At 39.8% G+C, this 25,193-nt stretch overlaps 1 protein-coding gene across 1 annotated transcript in view; it reads left to right on the forward strand.

Annotated features, from left to right (window-relative positions):
- Positions 1-25,193, forward strand: part of TSPAN5 (tetraspanin 5) — an 84,497-nt gene that overhangs the window by 48,858 nt on the left and 10,446 nt on the right. The window contains exons 2-3 of the mRNA XM_069855587.1: positions 12,072-12,122; positions 24,698-24,844. Coding sequence (XP_069711688.1) covers positions 12,072-12,122; positions 24,698-24,844 — 198 coding nt within the window. The remainder of the gene's footprint in view (positions 1-12,071; positions 12,123-24,697; positions 24,845-25,193) is intronic.

The raw sequence follows: 25,193 nt of genomic DNA on the forward strand, positions 1-25,193 counted from the left end.
GGGGAGATTTTTTTTAGTCCTTAGTGTATGTTACTGTGTTTGGATTGTTAAATTCCATTCCATCTGTATGTACCATATGTTCAGCCCTCCTACTGTTACAGTTTGTTTGTGGTCACCTTTTTTTTTCACTGTATGACAGAAAGGACATGAGGTACTGGAGATTCTTGCTGGTAGGTCCACAGTCATGGTAACAGTTGTGTGTGGCTGAAGATCTTTTCTTTCACTCTTTCTCTGGGTAATCCAGTGAGGGATTAATTGTAGTGTTTGTGCAGCATGAGAGGACCAAGTTTAAAGGTCCCTTCCTGTTCCCTGAAGAAATACCTAAAAGTACGCAAATATAACTGTAGGAAAATAATTCATGGTCTACTTTAGGTTTCTTGCCCCTGTGTAGTGCATCAGCCACATACAGCACAGGTTATTGAGGAAATTTCCCAAGCTGAGTGTTTTGAAATGGAAGAGAAGGAAAGCAGAGCATTCTGGATTTTCCTGTGCATGTTAGCTGTAATACAAACTGCTTCAGTTGTTTCAAAAAAATCAGTAGATGAAATTATTCAGAAACAGGGAAAGGATATTTGATATTGCTTTTTCCCTTGCTCAATTAATTTTTTTTATTTTTATTTTTGATGTGTGTGCTTACATTTGCTTCTTTAGAGTTTAGAAGTAGCTTCCAAATATAATTGCTCTTAAAAAAAAGCAGGGCCGAAAGCTAGAGAAGATATGGTAAGAGTGGTTCTCTTTCCTAGTCCTTCTCTGGTAAAGCATACTATTGCCTTTCAAGTTGTCTCCTCTCCTGTTGTGTCTGTGTTTGTCACAGTTAGTGGCTGGAAAGTGAAACTCTGACGCTATTGCCTTTGGGTGAAACTTAAGCAGTGCTTTTCAGATAAAGGAAAACTTTAGTAATTTTTTCAAAGAAGTTTGGTTTTTCGTATGTAGTGTTATGCTTGCACTTTTGTGCTAGAAAATGTTTATTTTCTCTGCTAGCTTGGATTGAAATTGCAGTGCAGAGCAGGAGGTGTCAAACTTGGTTTAGCAGTTCGATGCTGCACATGTCTTTATGGTTACACTAAAGTTTTTACCCCTGCTCTACCAGGGCACCTTCTTTACAGTGGTGTTTTTAGCAGCATTTAATTATCTCTGGTTTACAATTGAGATGCATCTTCTTTGCAGTATAAATGCATCATTAGAATAAATTTTTATATGCGTAGTGTGGAGTTGCTTCTTTAGAAGATGAAGACTTTTAAGCAATGGAATTTCTATCTGTGCTTTTGCAGGTGTTTCCATCACAGGTTTGTTAGAACACACATTTCTTGATCTCCTTCTGTCCTTGACTTTAATATTGGTCATGAGAAGTCTGCTGTCAGGGATGGTCAGGAGGCTTTCTGAGCCCATCAGTCTGACAGAGGTCTGGTTTATACAGTTCGTGCCCTAATGCATTGCTATTGTGTACCATGCCCAAAGCAATGCTGTTCCAACAAGATCTTGTGGGACTCTTAAAGGCAGAGCTCTTTATAGTTGTGTTATCTTCCAACTGATCAAGCCAAATGTAGTGGGTTTTGCCTGGAAGGCTGGAGTTGAGTCTGTGGATTGCAGAGGTCCCTTCTGAGGTTCTGTGTAGGCATCTGTTCCATGGGAATCCACTGAAGTTGTTTAAATCAGTTTTGCTGCTGGCGCTCAGTAGTAAAAACTAGAGTGCTTTCTTTTCTTCTTCTTTGTAACAATGTGCAGCTGGGCATGGAAACTTACCCGGTATTCATATTTTTATGATTAAAAGGCTGCTCTGTGCTGTTCATGTACCTTGTGCCTTGAAACCCTTCTGAAGCAGAGCAGAAAGTAAGAAAATACTTTTTCTATGTAAGGAGGTAAGGAGGAGTAGTCTATTGGTCCTATTGCTGGACCAATTTAAAATGAAGTGAATGCAGAAAATTAAACCAAATCTAATTCTGTGTCCACAGTTGTTGTTTTGTTTTGTTTTGTTTTTGGGGTTTTTTGGGGGTTTTGTTTTTGTTTTTTTTTTGTGGAGGTAGTTGTGGGGGTTTCTTATTTGTAGTGGTGAGGCTTTTGTGGTTTTTTTTTTTAATGTGGGGCCCTGTTTGGAAACTGAGGTGTGACATGAAGAATTTAAGTTCCTAGTGTTTCCAAGGCTTTCTTAAAAATGGTCTTGAGGTACTGTCCTTATTGGTGTAATGACTATCTACAAGTAAACAAGGTGGGACCTTAAAAGCAGCTGCTCTGCTTTTATGGATAAGAGGAAAATGAGATTATCTGGTTGGCACATGCACTCTCTCTTGCAAGTCATCCTTACAGTATCAGAGCAAGACGTCCTTCATCCTGAAAGAGTGATAGGCAAAGACTGACTGACTGCAAGAGCACAGCTCTACAACAGAAGGATCTTAGTGAGGCAGCATCATTTGCTTTTTATAGCTTTTCTCTTAGGGAACCATCTGTACGTACTACATTTCCACATCCCTCAAAGAATTTTTCTACTCCTTGTTTTCCCTGTGTGTGCAGATCAGCTCTTAGTGTTTGTGCAAACGGGAGAAGCGTAACAGTAGGCAAAGGTAATGGATTTGTGATCTGTAATTTATGGAGATAATATAGTTCAAAGTGTGTCAGCGAGCTTTTTATATTATCTAGGTAATATTGTTCATACCGTTGATCAAGCTGAAGTTATGTGAGAACAGGCTCTGCTGTAGTGAACTGGAAATCTTATGGCGTAGCTCCCATTTCTTCTGTGTTTATTCTTAAAAGAATTTTAACACCCTCAAGTTAAATTCCTGTGATAGAATTGTATGTGTCTCCAGCTCAAGTCCAGCAAAGGTGTTGGCAGCAAAACCTCCCCAGGCTGCCATGTCAAATTAAGCAACGGGGATTTGAAGGGGCACCTTTACAGAAGTGAAGAGCATTTTTGCCTACGTGTTCGGTCAAGACTCCGATGCCTCTTTTGAGAATGACAAATAATAGTGGTGCTTTTGATGCTGTCTGGAAACTAGACAAAGGATCAGCAGGCTGTTTCATTCAGGCAAGCAGGTGTTTTATAGCTGTTTTCTTTTCCACTGCCAAATGGTGGAACTTTTTCCTAAGAATAAAACCTACAGGTAAACAGCATTTGTGACCGTTTGTTGCCTCTGGTTTGTTCCATGTCACTAGTGTTTCAAAAGAAGTAGAAATTTCAGTTTTCTTTACTTCGCCCCCTGACAAGCAGAGTTATTGCAGAAATGACAAATTCATATTAACTCTTGCAAATTTTAGTTTTATTAGAGATTAGAAGGATATCTTGTAGTATGTATTAGGTAATAAAGCATTGGTTAATTTTGACAGAAGTAAAAATTTGGCTTAATTTTGTGAATAATCGTGTGTAGTTTATGTCAGGGGCATAAACAGTGTTTTTTAGAGGTAATAAGCAACATGCTGCAAGACAAAATGCAGGGCTGAAAGACCTTGTGGTCTGGAACATGATTTTTCAAAGCTCTGGTCCACAGATCTTCTGGTGCCTATGGAAGCTGCACTAAGAAGCCCACAGAACCACGTTTAAAACATAATCTTATTTTTTTTTAGTTCTGGGCAGTTAGTATGGCACATAAGAAATGTTGAGGTTTGCCAGTGACTAAAACTGCTATTGTGTTTAGAGACCTTGCCCGGTATTGCAAGGTGCAAAACGGTAAAGAATTTTGTTCAGTACTTATAGAATGTGTGTCTTGTAATTTGGCATCATGCATCTGGATTGCTGATAAAAACTGTGTGTACGTATTGGAAAATAATGTAGATGCCTAATTATTGTTTTGGCTTTATTCCCCTCCCACCCCAGAAAAACAAGGGTATGAACAGGCATGTATGCACATAGCTGGTATGACTTTTGAGGTTATGCTTTTGCTTGTGTTGAGAAAGTGGTACTGGTCTCTACATGCTCTTGACTAGATCTTCGTAAAGCTAAGAGTTACTAGGCTGTCAAATAACTTAATAAACATACTATACCTCTTCATGTGTCCTCTTCTTCCCTTTATCACCCCAATGATTGGTGCAGTGACTATTAGAAGTTGATTTGTTTTATATATTAACATGTATTTGTTATTACAGAGTTTATAGTTCTGAGTTGGATTTGACCTGGGGAGAGGTTTGGTAGGCTACACAGTCACATCATATTGAGGTTAGGATTTTGGATATCTGATCTCAGCTTCTGGCATGTTATTAAATTGCAGTGAATCACTTCCTACCTTTTCAAGCTATGATTTCTTCATATATGTGGTGCCAGTTTCCTTGTAAGTGGCTTTGAACATCTTGCTGTGGGGGACCTCTAAAAAAAAGAACCAGGAATGAGCATTTGGTGAAGGTCAGAGGCAATAAAGCTATTGTAGAACTTGCTGGAAAAAGCTCTGTGTGTGCTTGCAGATTGGGTATGTGCTCACCATACACTCTGTGATCATTCTCTTATCAGTGCTGGTTGTTTTTTTTTAAAGTAGAAGCTAGATTAAACTGTTTGGCCCAACTTTGTCTGTAAAGCTGATAGTGCTCACTTAGTGTCCCTTTCTGTCCAGACTGGTTCAATCTTTTCGTGCTTCACTCATCCTCTGAGAAGCAAAGAGGATGAATCTGTGTATGGTCCATTGAAACAGCCTGGTATGTGGCAATTTGTGTAGCTGGGACAGATTTTGGGTCTCCCTTTCCACAGACCACCAGCACAATGGGGAGCTGGGACTCCTTTCTGAAAAGGAAATGCTGAGCATTTAGAGCATTGTGCTGTGTTGACCTGTTTTGTGGTTCCTGGCTCTTCACTCTTTGTTCTCAGCTACTTAAATCAATTGTGTAGGCAATATAATTACTGATTTGTTAGTAAGGAAAAAGACTAGCTCTGATCCTGTTTGCTGTATCAAGTGTCTGAATTAGATGTTACAACTTTACTGCTAGTAGCTGAAACAAGTGAGCATTTGTGTATTGGTTTCATAATGAGAATTTCATGTATGCTCGTTTTTATGTGTGTATTTTTTTTTGCTGTTTTTTTCTTTATTTTAAACCTACACTTTTAATGGAACAGTAGCTTCAGAAAAAAAATATGAAGAATCATGATGAAGCTGCAGTCTGAAGCTCAGGTAGTGTGGTTTGAGGCAAATGAGATCAGTGCAGTGGCAGAAAGGACAGCGGGTGAAGGTCTTGCTGTCTTCTGGGCTAGGAAGCTGCTAGTCTTGGACAGCAAGACACGCCTCGAAAACGACCCATTTGCAATGCTGCTTCCAGACGCTTTGCTTCACCCCAGCTTGAAGCAGACTGTGCTTTCTTCGCCTTCATATTGTTTCTTTCATGCCAGAATGAGAAGACTTAAGTCTTTGCGTTTTCAAACGGGCTAAGAAGAATGACTAGCGTACTGACATAGTATGTGGAATTTAGATTTGGGGTTTGTTTTTTTTTTTTTTCCAGTTGTCTTATTTTCATTTTGCCCTTTGCTCCTGCATGTGGTTGTGTGTTAAGTCCCTACTGTTTTCATACACTGCTACAGCACCACTTACATAATTTTTGGATGGTTTTAAAAATAGAAAGTGACTTCAGGCAGAGAAGCTGCAGTGAAGAGGATTGAGCTAGGGATGGAATGGTCTTGATGCAGAGAACAAGGTTGCATAGGAAAAAGAGAGGGGATACAGAGCGCTTTACATAGTTCAGAAGTGAAGGCAGGGAAGAGGCCCACGGAGAGATGTGTGCAGCAGAATTTCTCAGTTTTCTTGCGTAGTCTTTTGGGCACAGGGAGAGCAGAGAAAGGGAGGACAGTGGAACAAAGAAATAGAGAATGTAAAGAAGAGTAGAAGAGAAGGGGTAGGATCTGTGTGAGATGAATGTACCAAAGTGACAGTGAATGGTGATGATGATACTTCAACTCCGTAGGCTTTTAAAATGTCTCTTTGTGGTACTGATGGGATATTGACCTTAAAGGTCTGATTTTTGTACGGACCAAAAGGTAATGGTTTTAGGAAATTAGCTAGATCTCATAGAAACAAAATCTTTAAACTCCTCAAAGCTTTTATTGAAGAATTTGACAAAGCGATTGCTATGCCTAAGTTGTGTGCTTTAAAAAAAAATAAATCTGCCCAAATAAAATACTTTTTTTAGACGGCAGGACCTGAGTTTAGAGAGTCTCACTGTGAACTTGGAAGAGTTAAATTTATTTTGTCTAGGTTTGAGGGGAATTGTTCAAAAGTTGGAGCAGGAGAAATAGTCTAATTCATCCTCCTTTTTCTGTTTTCCAGTATACCAATTTCTGTGGACAACAGGAGAGGGACTCCGGTCTTTAGGGACTCTTGCTCCAAGCTGATTGGCAGGGCTTACAATTGCACCACCAGAAGGCAATAAAATAAATACATAGAACAGCAGTAACAGAAAGCAGATGTCTTGCTTTTGCAATTAAAGAACTGTAGAAGGAGGCAATAAGAAAATAATGGCGACTGACTGTGCATTTGGGGAGGGAGGGAGTATATGTATCCTGCTGACTTGTCAGGCAAAACTGAACACCTCATACTGGTGAAAATGAAAGGTACGTTAACAGCCACAGTACCTGACTTTGGAAATTTGGGTTGTATGTGCTTAATTTTCATTAGAAAGCATCATGCTAAGAGTCCTGCAAGGTGGGGCAGATAGCTTTTCTTATTGTGTTCTCACGTCTGTTTTTCTGCTTTGGATGATTCTATGGAATCAGTCATTCTCTGGTTCAGCTGAGCAAAATGTATGGAAACTGGGATCTTTTTTCTTCCATGTGTGTGTTTTGTATTGGGAGGGAAAAGTTATTACTGAGGCAGTTATCTGTGGAATATAGTTCAATGTTTTTTAAAAATCTGCACATAAAATGGGAATAGATTTGATGCCTTTTAGTTTATATTCAGTCTATATTTGACTGTCGCTGTGAACCAAAGTGGGAATTAGTCACCTACGCAGCATCTTCATTGACTGTAATACATTGAATTTACTTGCTGGTAATGGCTTGAGGCAAACAAGAAATGGGTGTTAGGAGAATGCACTCTTTGGAAGCATTAACAAAGATACGTAAATATGTATGTATGCTTAGAGCCGTTTGCTTTTGCCATCGTTACTACGTATGTTTAGCCACACAAAGATGGAATCCTTTAACAGTTTGTGCTAAGAATGGAAAAGTTAGTGGAACTGGGGTGAATGAAAGGAGGAACAGAGCAGACTGATACTCGTGCAGGTGAAAGTCGGGCAGTTCAGAGGATCTCCTATTTGCTTTGTTTGAAAGAGTGCTAACTGATATATTTAAAGCAGAGAATGCTTCAGTGGCATGAAGGGAAGAAGAAAACTGTATGAAACTTCATTTTAATTTCTATTTTGACGCTGTTTCTCTGTTAGGGTTATGTAAAAACCAAACAACAGCAGCGAAATTCTTTGTGCTCTGACACAGACAATAAGCTCCTTTTTGCGTTTGCTTAAAAAAATCAAAAAGACTGATTTGGCATGAAATACTTTAAAGAGAGCAGTGAGTATTCTAACTGAAATATCTCTGAGTGTATCTGAACACAGAGTGCTGCAGAAGTGCTTAGGGAAAAATTGCTGAACTGAGGTTTTAGAGTCAGTTGGGGACTTCTCAGTGCTGCTTTATATATGTACAAAGCTCAGAAGTCCTGTGTTTTCCTGATTGTGTTTCAGGATGTGAAATATTACACTTCTCATTGTCCTGATCACTGCTGTGCTTGTCAGTAAAGTACTGTACCTTGCATTCCCATGCTGTACTGGCTTGAATCGCACGGAAGGAAATATTGCTCTCTGAATAACCAACGACATATTGCCATGCAAGAAATACCGAAGTGCCCACAGGAGTCCTGATAGTCTCCTTGCTAACGCAGTGCACAGAGTTCTTGTGGCAGCTCAAAGCCAGGGCAGGTAGGAGGTTTTCACACTGCGTAAGTATAGGGCTTGGAAAAAAAACTCTTGCGGGGAACCTCTGGTTCTGAACTCTGACAATTTTGATGTGCTTCTGCTGGTGCATTTGTATTTTTCTGGGGAAGGTGAAATTAGATGGCTGCCGTGTAGTTCCTTTTCATACAAATCTTTACTGTGTCCACACATGGATATATTCTGGTTTATGGATATGACACATTAAACAACCTTTTACTGCTTGGCTGTCATAGGTTTGGTTGAAAACTGGTGTCAAGTTATTTAAGAATGTCAACTGAGATGAAAAATTCAGTATGTGAAGTAAAGTGTGATCACTTTACAGTCAAGCTCCTCTCTCTCAAACTTTTTCTAATATTTGCATAAGTATTTAGCCCAGCACCCTTCAAATGAAATGCTGCGCTATATGATACTGTATCCCTAGCAATAAAGAATTATTTGCCTCCACGCAGGCAAGATTGGGAATAAGACATGTGCAACCTGAAACACTTGCCGATCAATCCACTTCTGAAAACTGGATATGAGCTTTACAAGCAGGGCAACTGCTACATATTCTCTTAAATAGGTTTCATCTTTTTAGAAGATAAATTTGGATGCATTCGTTTGGTGTTTGTGAATAGAAGACCCGTGTCTGAGAAAGTACTATCTGCAATTTTTTTGTAAGGCTGTAATACTCCAGAGGAATGTTTTAATATTCTCCTGCAAATTACTGTTTAAAAAAGAAAAGTATCAAGATTTTACAAGCTCTGCCTCAGATCTGGTGACCATTTATAGTCAGGCTAAGTGGTCTTACTAGTTGTCTGTGGAGAACTGAGACTGTTTTTTCTCTGAAGAGTATTTGTAGATAATGAGGCAAGCTTTCACTTTTTTTATTATTAATTGGAATAATTTAATGGATGTAAATGAGTTTTTCCAGACTTAACTGAGATGAGACGTGTATGCCATCTCACCCTCTTCTCACGTGCTTCAGATGTGAAGTGATTTTCTTTCTGGTTATAAGCAAGAAGAACAAGACTGTCTTGAAGGCATCTGTAGAAGGGCTGCAAGATAAGCAGGATGTGTCCTGTTTTACTTCTGATTCTAACAGCAAAAATACAGAGGGATTTTTGCTAAGCACTTTCAACTTTATTTTAGACTATGCAGGAGTTTCTTTTATAACTGTCAAGAAAATCCCAAGTTAATCCTGGTGAGAGGTGTAAGTCTCCTCTTGAACACCTGTCTTCTGCCAGTGGGGATTACTGAGAACATTCCTGTGTGTTTCATTCCCATAGCAGGCTGTGTTCGTGCAGAGGTGGCCCTTTCTAGGGTATGATTTTAGGAGGTTAGGTTGGTGGTCTGCCTAGCTCAGTATTTATTCTCAAGTAATGCAAATAGATTTTGTCCACAGAAAGAGTCATTTAAGCAAGAAAACGTACATACAGTGCTTTTTTCCCCCCTCCCATTATAATTTCCCAGTGAGCTACAATGTAAAAACTTCCTGAGCTGGAAGCTGTGTCAAATTAATGGAAGGTCCATAGCTATTGAAAAGTAATTTTTTTTTTTCTGAATGCCATTAAGCTTTTGATTTTAACATCATCCTGTCTTAAAGTGATTCCATTCTGAACCTTTTTCTCCTAGTAGATCTTGTTCACTGCTCCTGTTTCATTGGCTGCTCGGAAGGCAATGGGACAGATTTGTGTTTTGGAATATGGAGAGGGCTCAGCAGCATGTGAACTTTGATCCTTTTGAAAACTCTGAGAATTCGGTTTGCTAGTTTTTTTTCTTGACAGGCTTGCCAGGAGCTTGACAATCTCAGGTTTTTAGGTGCTTCAGCTTAGTATAGTACAGTCTTACTACCCAGTCCATAAATTAACATGAGCTTGACCTGGCTTGACATCCATTTAGTCACCTTTTGAAACCATGAGGTAATCTTACCCTCAAGTTGTAACTTCTGGTGAAGGATCAGGACACTTAACTGGATTAAATTCAATAAAGCTAGTAGATCTGAGCCAGACTTGCAGCTGATGTGTATGGCTGTTAAGTTACATTTGTATGCACTGATCAAATTATTTCATTCTGGTTTTCCATGCTTGTTTTGTTCAAAACCAGATTAAGCTATTTGCAAAACAGTGTTTTGTACCTCTCTACAAATAAGTTTGCCCCTTCCAAGTGCAGCTTAATAGATTTTATTATAATAATATAGCTTTTTTTTGCCCTCAGTCATGTTCCTGCAACCTTGGTGCCTTTGGCTATGTAAGAAAGAAGGAAAGGAGCTTGTTACTGCAAGAAAGAACTTAACTGCGTTTGTCTGAAAGTGATTTGGAGACTCCTATAGCTTGATCTCAAGTTTCAAATAATCACTGCAGTCAGGAGGATTACACAAGTTCTCCTGGCAAGCTTTGTAACCATAGATAAAGAGCAGTCTCAGTACAGGTAAGATGACCTGTTTTGGCTCATGTGATGTGTTGCAGGAGGCTGTACTGACTTTCTAAAATCTATCTCTTGTACTTCATAGCCAATTAAAGCTACTGAAATATCACACTATCTTGACCAGCAGTTCTACTTCTCCATCTGGGAAAAATTACCATTTATCTTGTATTAAAATACAGCCAAGCCTGCAATGGTTCACTTTGAAGAATACTGGCATTGTAGTATTGTTTAAGTGTATAGTCATGACTCTTCAAGTCAAAAAGGAGAGCTTCATTCTCAGTTAATGTGTGTGGACTTATGGGTGAGCTGGCTGGGTGTAGTATTGCATGGTCCTTTGGTCAGATGGCAAAGCACACTTAGAGGAAAAAATTACAGGGGTGTTAGGGAACTTCAAGGTATTGTGGTGAGCATATTCCACTTGGTATTGAGTGTATAAAGCTAAACTTGCCACTTAGAGGTGCATATAAGGAAGAAGAAGTCTTGCTTTGAAGCTGTTGAAATCACTTCTGGGAAGGCTCTTTAAGTTGTTATTCCTGTTTCCTCCCACTTCTCAACAGAAAAACACTTTTGTCCTGTTTTGCAAAAGAAGAATCATGAGGATGTTTAACTGTTTACACAAATCTTAAGAGAAAGCATACTGTGTGCCAAAATAAATTTCTGTACTGAAGTGTGGAGAAACCACAAAGAAAACGAGCGTTTGATGTTTGAACAACAGTCCATTACATGTCCTGAAACTGGAGTGAATATAGTTTTGCTTTTTATCCAGCACTTAGCTTTTAAAAACTAGAGGTGAAAGTTGGACAAACGGATATCTAGAGATATGCTCGGGCACCTACTACATGTTTTTTAAACATTCTACATAATTGGTACTGTCATGCCAAATACATAGTGCTGATGCTGGGAGACAGAGGGCGTATTCTATCTGTTCTGCTTGTTTCACTTAGTCTGCGTATTATATGGATGCCCTGTACTATTTAGAAGGAAGTGATGCCCTTCAAATAGTTTTGTGGAACAGAGAATATAGGGATATAACAAAATCATAGGTGCCGTTCCCTTTTCCGTCATGGGGGAAAGACACTGTCTTTTGAGTTTGGTGCTTTTGTCTCTTGTAGCAGAAAGGAAATGTAACTTCCTTTATGAAATACAGAAACATTCAGTATCAGAAAGGTTTTATAAAATGTTGGCATCGGGGCTTTTGAAAAGCCTTGCTCTTTTAGACCAGCATTATTTTTATTATTGTTTTTTCCCCAGATACTGTGGGTTATGTTCTGTTTAAACAACTTTCTGTGTTTTTGTGGACAATGTTGCTAAAAATGATAGGGTGTGTCATAGATTTAGATTTAGTGTATGTTATGTATTTAGAACTTTCTGTTAATTACTTTCTTTCATTAGGGGGCAGCTGCAAGGACAGTTGTTTTGTGCAGCTAATCAGTAAAATAATGTGTTGCTTGTCTGTAGAGTTTGCTTTGAGTTTGACAAACTCAAAAAGGACCTTGCTTGATGCTAAGAAAGTGACGCTTATTGCAGCTACTGTTCCTATGCAGAACATCCCTGAATGAGCTGTGCGAGTTTAAATTCTTCCAGTTACAATGGTTAAGTTGTAAAAGAAAAAAAAACCCACTATGTATAATTTTAAAACTCTCAGTAAGCCCTGACGGTCCTGATAAAATAGATTATCTGACAGAGAGAATGAGTCAATATCTGTGTTTAAAGTAAAAAAAAACAAACTATAAATTTATTGTTTCAGCTCTGATATATTTTTATTTTTTTCCCTTTAGTTCCTTGGCATAGCATTTCTTGGGATTGGATTGTGGGCATGGAATGAGAAGGTAAGTTGAATATAGCACAAAACTCCATGTTTTTCTTCTTTCTCTTTCTCTGATGAAAATATTGGGATAATAATATGAAGCATGTTTTATGTATTCACACACAGTTTCTGCTGAAACAAAGTCTAACTTCTCTGTCAAATAAAACCTTGGCTTGGCTCACCTAGAGGAAGATCGTTGGCATCTTTCCTAAGAATGCCTTGGCAATAAAGCACAGCTGACACTTGCACATAAAATAACCATTTCAATCCATGCGTGCTCAAGCTACAGCTGAGATACTAGAAGACTCGACTAAAGGCGATATTGGAAATGTTTGTCTGCTGCTTGTGTCCCCAGGAATGGCGAGGGAGCCTACATGTCTCATAGAGCAGCTTCCTGAAAATAAGGCTGCTTGGCTTTGCCTTAGCGTAGCGTGCTAATTGCTGTTCCACTTAAACAAAACAAAACAAAAAAAATGCCAGAAAAAAAACGCAAATCAAACAAACCCAAAACCAACTGAACCCCAAAAACCAGGCCAAAGATGAAACAGAAGAGCTGTATTTTGTTGTGCAATTAAAACTGTCCTTGGAACGCTCTCTGCTGCAACACTGTAAAATCAACTTGGAAATGGGAAGAAAGTGGCAGGGGAAGAGAAAACATTTGTGAACCAGAGCCTAATTTTTAGTTTGCTTGCTACAGAGTTTGGGAAGAAGATAAAATATCAAGACATAACATACAGGACAAGTCAGTATGTATTGGGTTATTGCATTAAGAGTTTGGCTTTCTGAAAGACAACAAAATTAAAGCCAGAGTTTCCTTTTCTTCTTTGTTTAAAAGATTCAATATAATAAAACCTGACTGATAACAATGATGTTGTGATATTCAGTTACATAATGGTTTTTGTCTTCTTTTAATGGAAAACACTGACCAAGTTACAAATTGATGTTCACTGAAGACATAATAACTGGCACTTGCAGCCAAACAAATAACACATTTGAAGCACTAGAGTTTTGCCACTTAGAAACTCAGGACAAATTTTGCTGATTCAGAAGTGAGTTGTTAATTTAGATTCTAATTGCTCTGTGCATGTCCCTTGGATGTAGACTGTTGTAAATAGTGGTAGGACATTAATTACCTCACACTGTACACACCCATCTTTTTTTATATATATATATATATATATGTATATATATTTACGTACCAGATGATACTCCTGATGGATGGCTTGAATAGTCTTGGAAAGAAGTTCTGTAGAATTATAGTAATAATAATGATGATTATTATTATTCAGCAAAGATGTAAAACCATGTTTTATTTAATACTCTGAGCATACTTGTAGAGCTTATACATTCATCTAAGCCCCAGAGAAGAACTTTATATTGGAGTGCGTCTATAGAAGACATTTTAACGTTTTTGTATAATTTCAGCAGGTAACACAAGTGATCCCTCTTTAGAATGAATGAGCAGATAGAGAGAAAACAGCTATAATCTAGTGTTTTGTAGCCTAAAATATACCAGTTCTACAGCTAGCAGGTGTTCTGGCAGAATAATGGTTTGTTAAATTCCACATTTTCTGTATGGGAAAGCACCCCCCCCTTTCCCTTTTCCTAGGAAAAATGCATTCAGTTCATAATTCCTAATATCCAGAAGCCAAAGATCATGTTTTTACTTGAAATTTGGACACCTGCTATCAAGTAATCTTAAACAATTTTTAATCAGATCCTGAAACTGGGAGAAAGCGCCATGTTTTTAAGACAAGCAAATAAAACCATGTAGAGCAGTTTAATATGTATTAGCTCAGGCTCCGTATGTAGTAGGTTTTTTTGTAGAAATTAATAAATAAAATACTGTTTATTTTTATAAAGCAGAGATCTCTCCTTGAAAATGAGCATCTCTCCCCACCTTCTCTAACTGTTGTGCCCTGCGGTGCTTAGTGTGGACTGTCAACCAAAATGTAATACAGGTATAGCTGAACTGCAGAGCTCTTGAGCAGAGACAGACTTGATTTTTGTTGCAGGAATTATGGGAAAATGGACTTAGGTCGAGACAATTTGAGACCTTCCTTTCACTCTGCTCTCTCGAGGCCAGGCGATGGCCAGAAGCTGCAATCAGCAATGTCAGGTGCCAGATGCTTGTGGGCCCCGTGCAAATTAGTGGGGAGCAGATCAGTTGCATCTGAGAGTTGTTCTTGCTGCAGCTGGGGAGCTAGAGGGAAAAGCCAAACAGGTGAAGCCTAAGACTTGAGAGATCTGTAACTTAACTGGAAAGCACTCCTCCAGCTAGACTGCTTCTTGCCTAGGGCTAGCTTGGATATCCCTTAGGCATTATGGGCTGTTGCAATGGTTTGCTGTAAGACAGCAAAGCAGCTGCGCGTGGGAGGACCTGGGAGCCCTGATGTGCACTGAGTTGAATGTGAGCCAGTGCTGTGCCCCTGCAACAAAGGTGGCTGATGGTGTCCTGGGCTGGATTAGGAGTGTTGCCAGCAGGTTGAAGGAGAGGATTCTTCACACCTGGGCCAGTTCCAGGTTCCCTGGTACAAGAGAGACACTGATGTGCTGAAGAGTCCCACAAAGGTCTGCTGAGGTGATAAAGAGACTGGAGCATCTCTTCTACAAGGAGGGACTGAGAACGCTAGGACTTGTTCAGCTTGAATAAGAGCAGGCTTGGGGGAATCTTAATGTGTATAAATACATCAGGGGAGAGTGCAAAGAGGGTGGACCCAAGGCCATCTTCAGTGGTGCCCAGTAGCAGCAGCAATGGGCACAAACAGAAACACAGGAAATTCCCTCTGAACATCGGGATTTTTTTTTTTTTTTTTTTACTGTGAGAATGCCTGAACACTGACATGGTTTGCCAAGAGATGGTGTGGAGTCTCCCTCTTTGGAGATATTCAAAAGCAGTCTGGGCATGGTCCCTGGCAATCAGGTCTAGGTGACCGGTTGATCTCCAGAGGTCCCTTCCACCCTCAACAATTCAGTGAAGACTGCTGCTGTCCCGGTGAACTAAGTCCTTGTTCAAAGTTGAACTTGATGCCACTATTGTATAACGTGTGAACAAATTTGTAAGGTTTTTCTTTTTTTTTTTTTTTTTTTAGAATTAGATCTTTAGAGGGAGTCCTCTGCTGTAAACTGATGTGGTGGTGGTGATTTTGATTTACTTCCGTCTTGAGTTGTGTGGCTTTATATCCAGGTGTGTTGCTTTATAACCCGGCCATCAACTTGTATATTGCTGTTTCATGGAATCTTTTTAAGATAAAAAGACAGTGTGCCAGGCCACATTTTTAATGTAGAATGTAAAGAAATAATCTGCATTTTACAGGAGTCCGTTTGCTGCTGGCTAGAAAGAGTTTTTGGTAAACTTGTGGGTTTGATAGCTAGTTTCTCTTTTCTGCTAAGTTGGCTTGAATTCTCCCCTTTAAACTTTGTCATAAAGAAGAAAAAAAATCACTATACAGTCTTGTGACCTTCCTTACAGCCTTTGCAGGGAGGCAAAAGAGCTCATTTGTCAAATAGACAATAGAATTGTCTTGACAGCCAGTCAGCCAGCCCTAAACAAAAACTGGGCAATTAGCATTCTAAGTCATAAACCCGAAAGAGCGGGTTAGGGGAGGCAGGGTAAGGGCAATAAACTCAGTGGATGAATAAAGCTATCTATACATGGGTGCACTATATAGCTCACAATCTCGCAGTGTTTTCAGGCTCGTCAAACTTTGGCTTGTACCATAAAATTTCATCCATGGCAGCTGGTTCCCCTCCCCTGCCCAACAGTGACATGAACATTGTTAACTTATAAAGAGTCTATATTGAAGAATCCTTACCAAGCTTAGCCAAGCAACTTATGCTGCCTTTGCTCAGGAGCGTGGGAAAAAATGTTTACATTTCTGTAGCTTTTTTAACCATTTCAAGTAATTTCTTCTGTTGATTTCTTAGATGTTTTGTACAAGGCAGGTTTATTTTTGTTTCCCTCCTTGGTTGTGTAAGGCAGGTTTATTTTTATTTCCCTCCTTGCTTTTGTATATTAGATAATGTAGTCTTATGGCTCATTGGAGTGGTTATGGTATCATGCCAGTGGGTACCTGGGAAAATAAGTTTCCCGATAGTCTTACTACTCTTTAAATAAATCTCCTGCAGGTAGTGAAAGTGATGAATTGCTGTTATATCTTCCGAGGCCTTATTAAGACTGTCCGTGGAGAGGGAGTTTTTAGAAGGAAAGCACTGTGGTTTTGGGATATACTTTTAAGTAGGAGGTAACAAAGGTAGAGATACCAAATTGGGGGGGAAAATCTGAAGATCCTTGCAAAAATTTGTCGATTAGACTTAGTTCGTGTATAAGGTTGACTGAAATGAAAAGGGAGAAGTTGAAGACACTGATTATATGTGTAAGATTGGTGTCTGGGCTTTTCTTGTTAAAATGGTGTAACTAGAAGGCAATCCATCTCAGAAGTCAAGTTTAGCACGGTTTGGAGCACCAGTATTTTACCTCTGCATGTCAGTGTTCTTAGCGAGCAGGAGCTTTAAATCTGGATTTCAAGTTTAAGCTAGACTTTTATGCTGCTATAAGGTGATTTACGCCTGCTTTGGTGTTCTGGGACAGGCTGAACTACCTACATAGAAACAGTCACAATTTGTCAGACTGAGTCTGTCTCTCTTTGCCCTGAAATGAAAACTTAGATTGTTTTCAGGAAAAAAAAATACTTGATTTCTTTTACTGTTCTAGTGAGTGGCAGACATCAAGAGAGTGGTATGCTAGTCATTTCATAATTGTTGTGCATACATGTCTATCACATAGTCCTTTTAAAAACAATTGTTAACAAGGAAACCATGCATGTATCCTGCGGGTCCTTATGTGCTGAAGGATATCAAAGCACGTATCTTGATTCTAAGCCAGGACTCTGTGTGTGGACTTTACAGAACTGGAGAGGAGAGAGGGATACTAATATTCACTCTTCAATTTAACTTAAATGTCAGTGCATAAAGATGCATTATCTAACCAGACTTTTAAATAGTTTTACTGGTGTTCTAACACCTTGTAACCATTAATCCTGAAAATGTAGAAATCTGTAACTTGCATGCATTTATGCCAGTTATTCACTTCTTGAACTCTGCTTTGTCATAACAAGTAAACTAGGCCAGTTCTTCTCCTCGTTTAAACACCCAAAAAATAAAGTTCTGCTGCTATTGCTGTTGGCTGTGGGAAATGCAAAATGAACAGAAATCAGGGAAATGAGATTTGTAAACATCCGCCACCTAGTTTCATGCTTGCAGAGACAAGGTTCTGGAGTGGAATTAATTTGGCATGTTTCAATGACTATTGTTCTGTTCCCCATGCTCATTCAGATGCACAGCATGGAGAAACTGCACAGATTTCATGACTTACAAAGTAGTTATTTTTCCATTTTAAAATCATGCATTTGGATATAGTTTCATTTCCCATCATCCCCATGTATTCCTGTTTCCAGTGATTTGAAGTCCTGCAGACAAGCTTGTGGAAAGGCCAATTCTCTCTTTGCAAAGAAGAAATGTTTCAGAAGATATTGTATTGCTGAATCTTTTTCTGACCATCTGCATTTTTGCCTCCTCAGTAATGGGATTCTGCAGCAGAGAAGGTTTTTTCCCCATCTTGGAGGAAATAGAAAAAAATATCTGATTTCTCCCACCCTAGTGATGTTAGTTTCTTCTTTTTACTTTTCGGTGGTTCTCGGGGTGTTGTTTGTCCCGGGGACTGTTGTTTTGCGTCCTGTTCTTTTACATGCACTCCCGTGGGCTGAATTCCATATACTTTCACAGTGTATCACCTCTTTGTTCTCTATGATGATGATTCTTCCAAGCTGTTTCTGACTCATTATGCCTTGAATTTTCATTACTGGGTCAGCTTTTCAGAATAGGTGCTGTGTTTTCACTTGGAGCTGTTATCTCTTGCCCTACAGCACATTACTGTGTCTGTGAAATCAACTGTTCCAGAGAGAAGCAATGTCTAGCAAACTTATGGGAATTCTCTACTCTAACCACAGTCACAGAAAGTCTGGAAATCTTACTTGTTTGTTAATGTATGTGTGGTTCCATTTTATTTGGCCTCATTAGGAACCAGGAACACGATTAGATTGTATAGGTGTGCTAACACCGGCACTAACTCTAACCAAGATGTCTTTGTTGCTATCTATACATTGTGAGGACATTAAAGTAATTTTCTAAGTCTTCTGTATGCAAGTCATGTGGACCAATAGGAGAAGAAATGATGTTGAAAACCCAACTTGCACGCTTTACAGGTTTTAAAAGGTTTGAGTTTTCTTCAGCCTAATTCTAATGTGATCTCATGGACTGAATGCCTGCTGGTGGTGAGAGCACAAGTTATGTTCCAGGGGCACATCTTCACTTGTGAGTAATCTAGTCTCTGTGCTTGGAGACTGTTTCCTGGTTTGAACAAGCATAGCTTGTGTGCAATCCCTTTAAAAGGACTCCTGGAATGCTAATGTGTAATAGATGTGCACCAAAGGTGGGAGTTGGAGTTGGAGATCTGTCTCTGGAAAGTAGTACAAATTGTCCTGATAATCTTAAAGAGTACGAGATGGAGAAAAGCTGAAGGATGCACCCTTAGATGCATTTCAAAGTGACCGTTGCATCCTTATTCTTTCTTGGTGGGATAAAGGCAAACAATTGTGCAGCAATAGTATCAGGAGGGGCCTTCTTGAGTTACTTCAAGCCCAGCGTTCTTCCTTTGCCTTGTTCTTCCTTGAGCTATGCATGAGATTCAGCTTGTACAGTGGAGAGCTCTGGCTGTGGTGAAAAAACAGACAGCAGAGGATCTGTCACTGAATTCAGGCATCTCTCAGACTGTTTTTCTGCCTGTGCTCACATACCATAAGGAGAAGACTCCAGTTCTGCCGCAGCATTTGGCAGGCCTGGCTTGATTGTCTTATGTTTCTTGGAATAGCGGTGGACACCACCAGTGCCTTCCCCTGCCCCCCCTTTTTTTGAAGAAAAGAACAGGCCATATTGTTTCACTTGGGGCAGGGTAGGAATGTGAGGTCAGTCTTTTCTGTTCCATACCTACATCATTCTATCCTAGCAATTGATGTACTTTCCACAAATAAAGCAATTTTTTTCATAACTTCATCATTATTGATTTTAGTTTGATTATGGGTGATGTTTTTGTTATTTTGCCATCCCAAACAAATTTTGACTTGTGGATTAAAAGGTTAAGTAACAACCAAGGCGCTTTAATGTACAGCAGGCAATTGAGGATGGGGGAACAGAGCAAACAGATGAGCTGGAGATCAGCCAGGGAACATGTCCTACTGGCTCTCCTTGTGGGACTACAGCAGAGCCCTGGACTGACGCCATCATGAGAAGAAAAGTATTAGAGTATGTAGCTTTGCACAAAGTGTTTACTGCCAAATAAAGATTATGCACATGCCTGTACTACCAAGAAGACGATGTGCATGTACCCCAGAAAAATAACCTAACCATACTTCCAAAATGAGAATATGGGTTTAGGAAAAAAAATATTTTCTCCTTTCAGATGTTAAAGCATCTGTAGTACTTGCAACTACTTAACAGTAAAGGTTGGAGTGAACTACTGTGATAGTTTTGCTAAGAAAAATACTTTGTACGTGTAAAAAGCCTGACTTTAAAGGATTTACAGGTGTTTTTTTTAGGTCTTGTATTGATGCCAGAGATCAGTCAACAAACAATCACTGTGGATGACTGGTCAGCCTGAGGATTCAGAGTGTGTCACTGGAGGGTGCAGTGCTAGAATATGAGATTCCTGATCCTCTGCTTATGTACTTCTGGAAACATTCCCTTCTGCTTTTGCTAAAGATGTGATGCAGATGGAACTGGTTACTACCAGGTATTTCTACACCTCTGCCAAACTTTCCCTAGAAGTAGCTATTCCAGCCAAAAATACTGAATACTATGGTAGTAGGCATTATAGAAACTTGTGGTGGATAGGAAGAGTGTGTGTCTATAGGACTGTACGTTTAGGTCTTCTTGACAGTATGAAGTGAGGTAATATTCCCCGATCATTGCCGTGCTGCTAGAAGCAAAATATGTTTATGGGTTTTGTGTTTTGTTTTTTTTTTTTTGTTGTTGTTGTTTTTTTTTTTTTAAGTATTGTACTGCTGTCTCTTCAGAGAGCTTATTTCATAGAATCATAGAATCATAGTATAACCAGGTTGGAAGCGACCCACCGGATCATCGAGTCCAACCATTCCTATCAAACACTAAAACATGCCCCTTAGCACCTCGTCCACCAGTGCCTTAAACACCTCCAGGGAAGGTGAATCAACCACCTCCCTGGGCAGCCCATTCCAGTGCCCAATGACCCTTTCTGTGAAGAATTTTTTCTGATGTCCAGCCTAAATCTCCCCTGGTGGAGCTTGAGGCCATTCCCTCTTGTCCTGTCCCCTGTCACTTGGGAGAAGAGGCCATCACCCTCCTCTCTACGACCTCCATTCAGGTAGTTGTAGAGAGCAATGAGGTCTCCCCTCAGCCTCCTCTTCTCCAGGCTAAACAACCCCAGCTCTCTCAGCCGCTCCTCATAAGACCTGCTCTCCAGCCCCCTCACCAGCTTTGTTGCTCTTCTCTGGACTCGCTCCAGAGCCTCAACATCCTTCTTGTGGTGAGGGGCCCAGAACTGAACAGAGTACTCGAGAAGCGGTCTCACCAGTGCCGAGTACAGAGGGAGAATAACCTCCCTGGACCTGCTGGTCACACCGTTTCTGATCCAAGCCAAGATGCCATTGGCCTTCTTGGCCACCTGGGCACACTGCTGGCTCACGTTCAGTCACTGTCAACCAACACCCCCAGGTCCCTCTCCTCCAGGCAGCTTTCTAGACAGACTTCTCCTAGTCTGTAGCACTGCACAGGGTTGTTGTGCCCCAAGTGCAGGACCTGGCATTTGGCCTTGTCAAACCTCATGCCATTTGACTCAGCCCAGCAGTCCAGCCTGTTCAGATCCCTTTGCAGAGCCTCCCTACCCTCCAGCAGATCGACACTTCCACCCAGCTTAGTGTCGTCCGCAAACTTGCTAAGGGTGCACTCAATGCCTTCATCCAGGTCATTGATAAAGACATTGAACAGGGCTGGACCCAGCACTGAGCCCTGGGGAACCCCACTTGTCACTGGCCTCCAGCTGGATTTCGCACTATTTCCCACCACTCTCTGGGCCCGGCCGTCCAACCAGTTTTCCCCCCAGGAGAGTGTGCGCCTGTCCAGGCCAGAGGCTGACAGTTTCTCAAGCAGAATGCTGTGAGAAACTGTGTCAAAGGCTTTACTGAAGTCCAGGAAGACCACATCCACAGCCTTTCCCTCATCCAGCAGCCGAGTCACTTTGTCATAGAAGGCGATCAGGTTAGTAAGTGTTCAAAAAAATCTCCAAGACTGGAAAACTGTATTTCAGCAATAAATAGCAATCTCCTATCAGGCTACCTCTGTGCATCTGTAGATGTAACCACAGAGTGTTGTCTGTTTCTCATTTCTGCTGCTAGCTATTGTTTTACTGCCAAACCCTCCCTGGCCTGAAGATTGTATATCTTGAGGTGTCTCTCCAGAATATTGATAACTTGTGATTGATCTGCAGAGAGCAAGCAAAGTATAAATGAGAATTATGCACTGTGTGCTTTGTGCTGTCAGGATGTATTTGGGGTTTATCTGAGCTAGGCTTATGATGCCACATGTGGACTAGCAAAAGATGCAAATGAAGGTGCTTTTCAAGGACAGGAAACAATGGCAGATAAAGCTTGCAGTGTTCTGTTTCAGTATGTGTCAGATCATAATAGGTATCCCGAGGAACTGGAGCCTGCAGGAGACCAGAGATTAGATGAGTGACCTTTGCCAGGTGACCGGCCAACCTGTAGCGTGCCAGGGTGCTAAGAGCCTGATAGTGCTAGAAAATCAAGTAAGATGTGAAGGAACATGATCAGAAAGGCAATATACAACTGTTTCACTAAATTTTATTGTCATCGACTTTGCATTTTGTCACGCTCCTGTTAAAGTGGTATATTTCTTTGCACTAACACTTCTTTGTGTTGTGATCAGCTTCTCTAAGAGCACTGTCCACAAATGTGTGCTGACTTTCACTTGGATTTCTTCTTTCATTTGCATTTTACTACTTTCATGTGGGAAGAACTTGATTAAATGTAGTAGTTTGCTGTAGTGTTTTTTGAGGGGGAGGAGAGTTTGGTTAGTGGTGGTGTGTTTTTTGAAGTAAAGTAATTATAATACAAAAGCAACATCCTTTCTCCAGTAACTTCTTTCTCACTCTACTACACGACAGACCATTAATTCCAAAATCAGCTAATGTTAAAAGAAATGAGTGATAGTGCTTGCTTTAAGGCAGAATTTCTTCTCACCTTATGGTAACTATAGGCACAGAAGGGAAACATAGAAAGGATTTTAAAACTTTTGTAAAGAAGTCATTTTAGCAACCTTTTTCCTTTGGGGCAGAGCTCAGGTTTGCTGGCTGGTGTATGGCTGAGACCATGACTTTTTCAAAGGTTTGTGTGTTATTGGATTAAACTGTTTATTTTTGCTTCTTGTTCTTAGCCAGAAACCCATGACCTTCATTTCTTTTCTGTGGCAAATGTAATCAAGAAAAAGTAGCGGATAACTTTTGCTCAAGTTCATTTAATTCAGCCTGGCTTGTACCATCTCATCACTAGTTAGTTAGAAAAAGGGATGTGCCAATTGATCAGCTTTGATAGCAATACTGGCTCTGAGCAGTGTTGTCTTATACCTTACATCTATTTGTCTTTTTAATGAATGACGGTAACATTAGTACTATATGCAATGTAGGAGGAAAGTGATGAATGTGATATTTTTATGAACAGTTTTTTCATCCCTCTCTGTCAGGCAGTAGCCTTCTGTAGTAGGAGGGAGAAGACTCCTGTTCAAGAATGTCATTCATGCTGTTGGTTTATTGTTTGTTCTTTAGAATTGGGTTGTAGTCACATTTTTCTTATACTTCTAGCGTGCTGGCTTTTTCCAAGGCTCCTTGCTGTGTCAATTGGAGAAATTAACCTGTATATTTTATCCAGTCTGTCATTGTCTGCAGAATTAAAAAGCTCTGAGTATTGTCTTTGTTTACTACTTGTTCAATGTCACATTTGCTTGCGAAACTATGGAACTGGTTGCAGACTACATGGAGCACTGTATTGAAGATATTTGTTACTTGACTATTTATGTGTTCTGAGTGGTCCAAACTGAATCTACAGCTAGTCAAACTGCAGCTCTCATCTGTTAACAATGCTACTATCAAGTTTTAGAAATGAGTTTGTGATAACTTCCTCCAAAATTATTACTGTTTTGGCACTCCTTCAAAGAAGCAAAGGGGACATGAAGAGGAAAAAAGGAAGAAGAACTTAATTCTGGAAATAAGGAGCTGTAGTGGTAAAGGTCTGTATTGCTGCTTTTCAAGCCACAGTTTCATTCAGGATTGAGTTAGTAGGGAAAGCAATACTCCAAAGCATTCAGCCTGGGTTCAGGGTTCTTTGAGGAAATACATGGAGAAATGTCAGCCACAGCAGTGTGCTTTGCATTGACCTACAACGCTGAGGGGTGAATGAAGAAATAGTGATACTTCAGCTTTTTCTTCTGCCAAAAGGCTTTAGGAAATTGTAACTTTTCTAATGCAAACTCACTGGAATAAGGACGATTTTGTACTTGCTTCTTAATGTTGCCCATCTGTTCAACATCAGCCAAACTCTGGTTAAAATGTCTTCAAAGAAACAAAATAGTTTCTCAGGATTGCTGGTGTCATAACCCAAGCTCTGCTTTTAAGGGGCAATGGCAGTACAAGCAGACTGTGCGGACTGTCATATCTAAAACACAGCATATGTGGTTCACTATGTGGTACTCACAGGTCTAATGTAAGTTAATGGAAGCTCTCTCCCAAGGCAAGTCCTTAAACTGCCTTATGTCCTACTGAGACACTTAACATTATTTTAAAAATTTTGCTGCTGATTGATTGGTCAGTAGCTCTGCTTTCATAATATAATGAGATTTTGGCATTGTAGATGCCTGAAGTTGAACTGGCCAGGTATCTAGTTTGTCAAAATTCGGTGTAAATTTGTTGTTGTGAAATGCTGCAACCTAGGAGCTCACTTCTGATTTGTGTCAGTTCTTGTAAATACTGAGCATAAATGCTAAATTCAATGTGGTATTCTTGCTATTGACTGCTTTTTCTGTCATAACATGTATAACTGTGTGCGTACATAAACAATTTATATGATACCTAAAATGCATCTCGGTGTGGATAATAAGACTGAGTTAAGTTTTGTTCCGATATCTGTTCTGACTTTCTGACAGACTCATGGTCTTAGCTACAGAGCAGCAAAATGTCCTGTGGGTTTCCTGCAGAGGACTCTAGAAGCACATTTTATTGTTCATTTGACATCTTGATTCAGAAATATTGTACATAATTGGCCTTTTTATCTCTTTTTTTTAAAATACAAATATTTTCTTAATCATATTTTCTTGCTATACTGCAGAACATTTATCTGCTGTAGTCTTCTACCTTTTTAAAAGAAAAAAATGCAAGTAGAATTTGTACAACTCAAAGCTGAACATACTTATTATCCCTTGGCTTTATGTCTTTCTCAGGGCGTGCTATCCAATATCTCCTCCATCACTGACCTGGGAGGCTTTGATCCAGTTTGGCTCTTCCTCGTGGTAGGAGGAGTTATGTTCATTTTGGGATTTGCAGGATGCATTGGAGCTTTGCGAGAAAATACCTTCCTTCTCAAATTTGTAAGTAGCCTTTGCGACTGTGGAATTTATCAGTTACATAGCTTAAGTCATATTCTCTGTTCTCATTTGAACTGTGTAAAGATTATAAAATGTCTTTTGCAGAGCAGAAGGTGTTATCAGATGTGAGAGTACTGTTCTATGAATTTCTTTCACTTAACTAATGCTTTACAGGTCTTCAAGTCTCTGGTGCTTGCTGTTTTGTTTTTTTTAAGGTTTGAAACTACTGACAGTAAGAATCGTAACATGGAACTACTGCTTTATATATGGGTATAGACTAAATTTTGCTTTCCTGTCATGAAAAGAGAGTAATTTCTGACAAGAATCTGCGTGTTGAACTTTTGAGTCCATT

The sequence above is a fragment of the Phaenicophaeus curvirostris genome, chromosome 4, assembly GCF_032191515.1.
Source record: "Phaenicophaeus curvirostris isolate KB17595 chromosome 4, BPBGC_Pcur_1.0, whole genome shotgun sequence".
Lineage (NCBI taxonomy): Eukaryota > Metazoa > Chordata > Aves > Cuculiformes > Cuculidae > Phaenicophaeus > Phaenicophaeus curvirostris.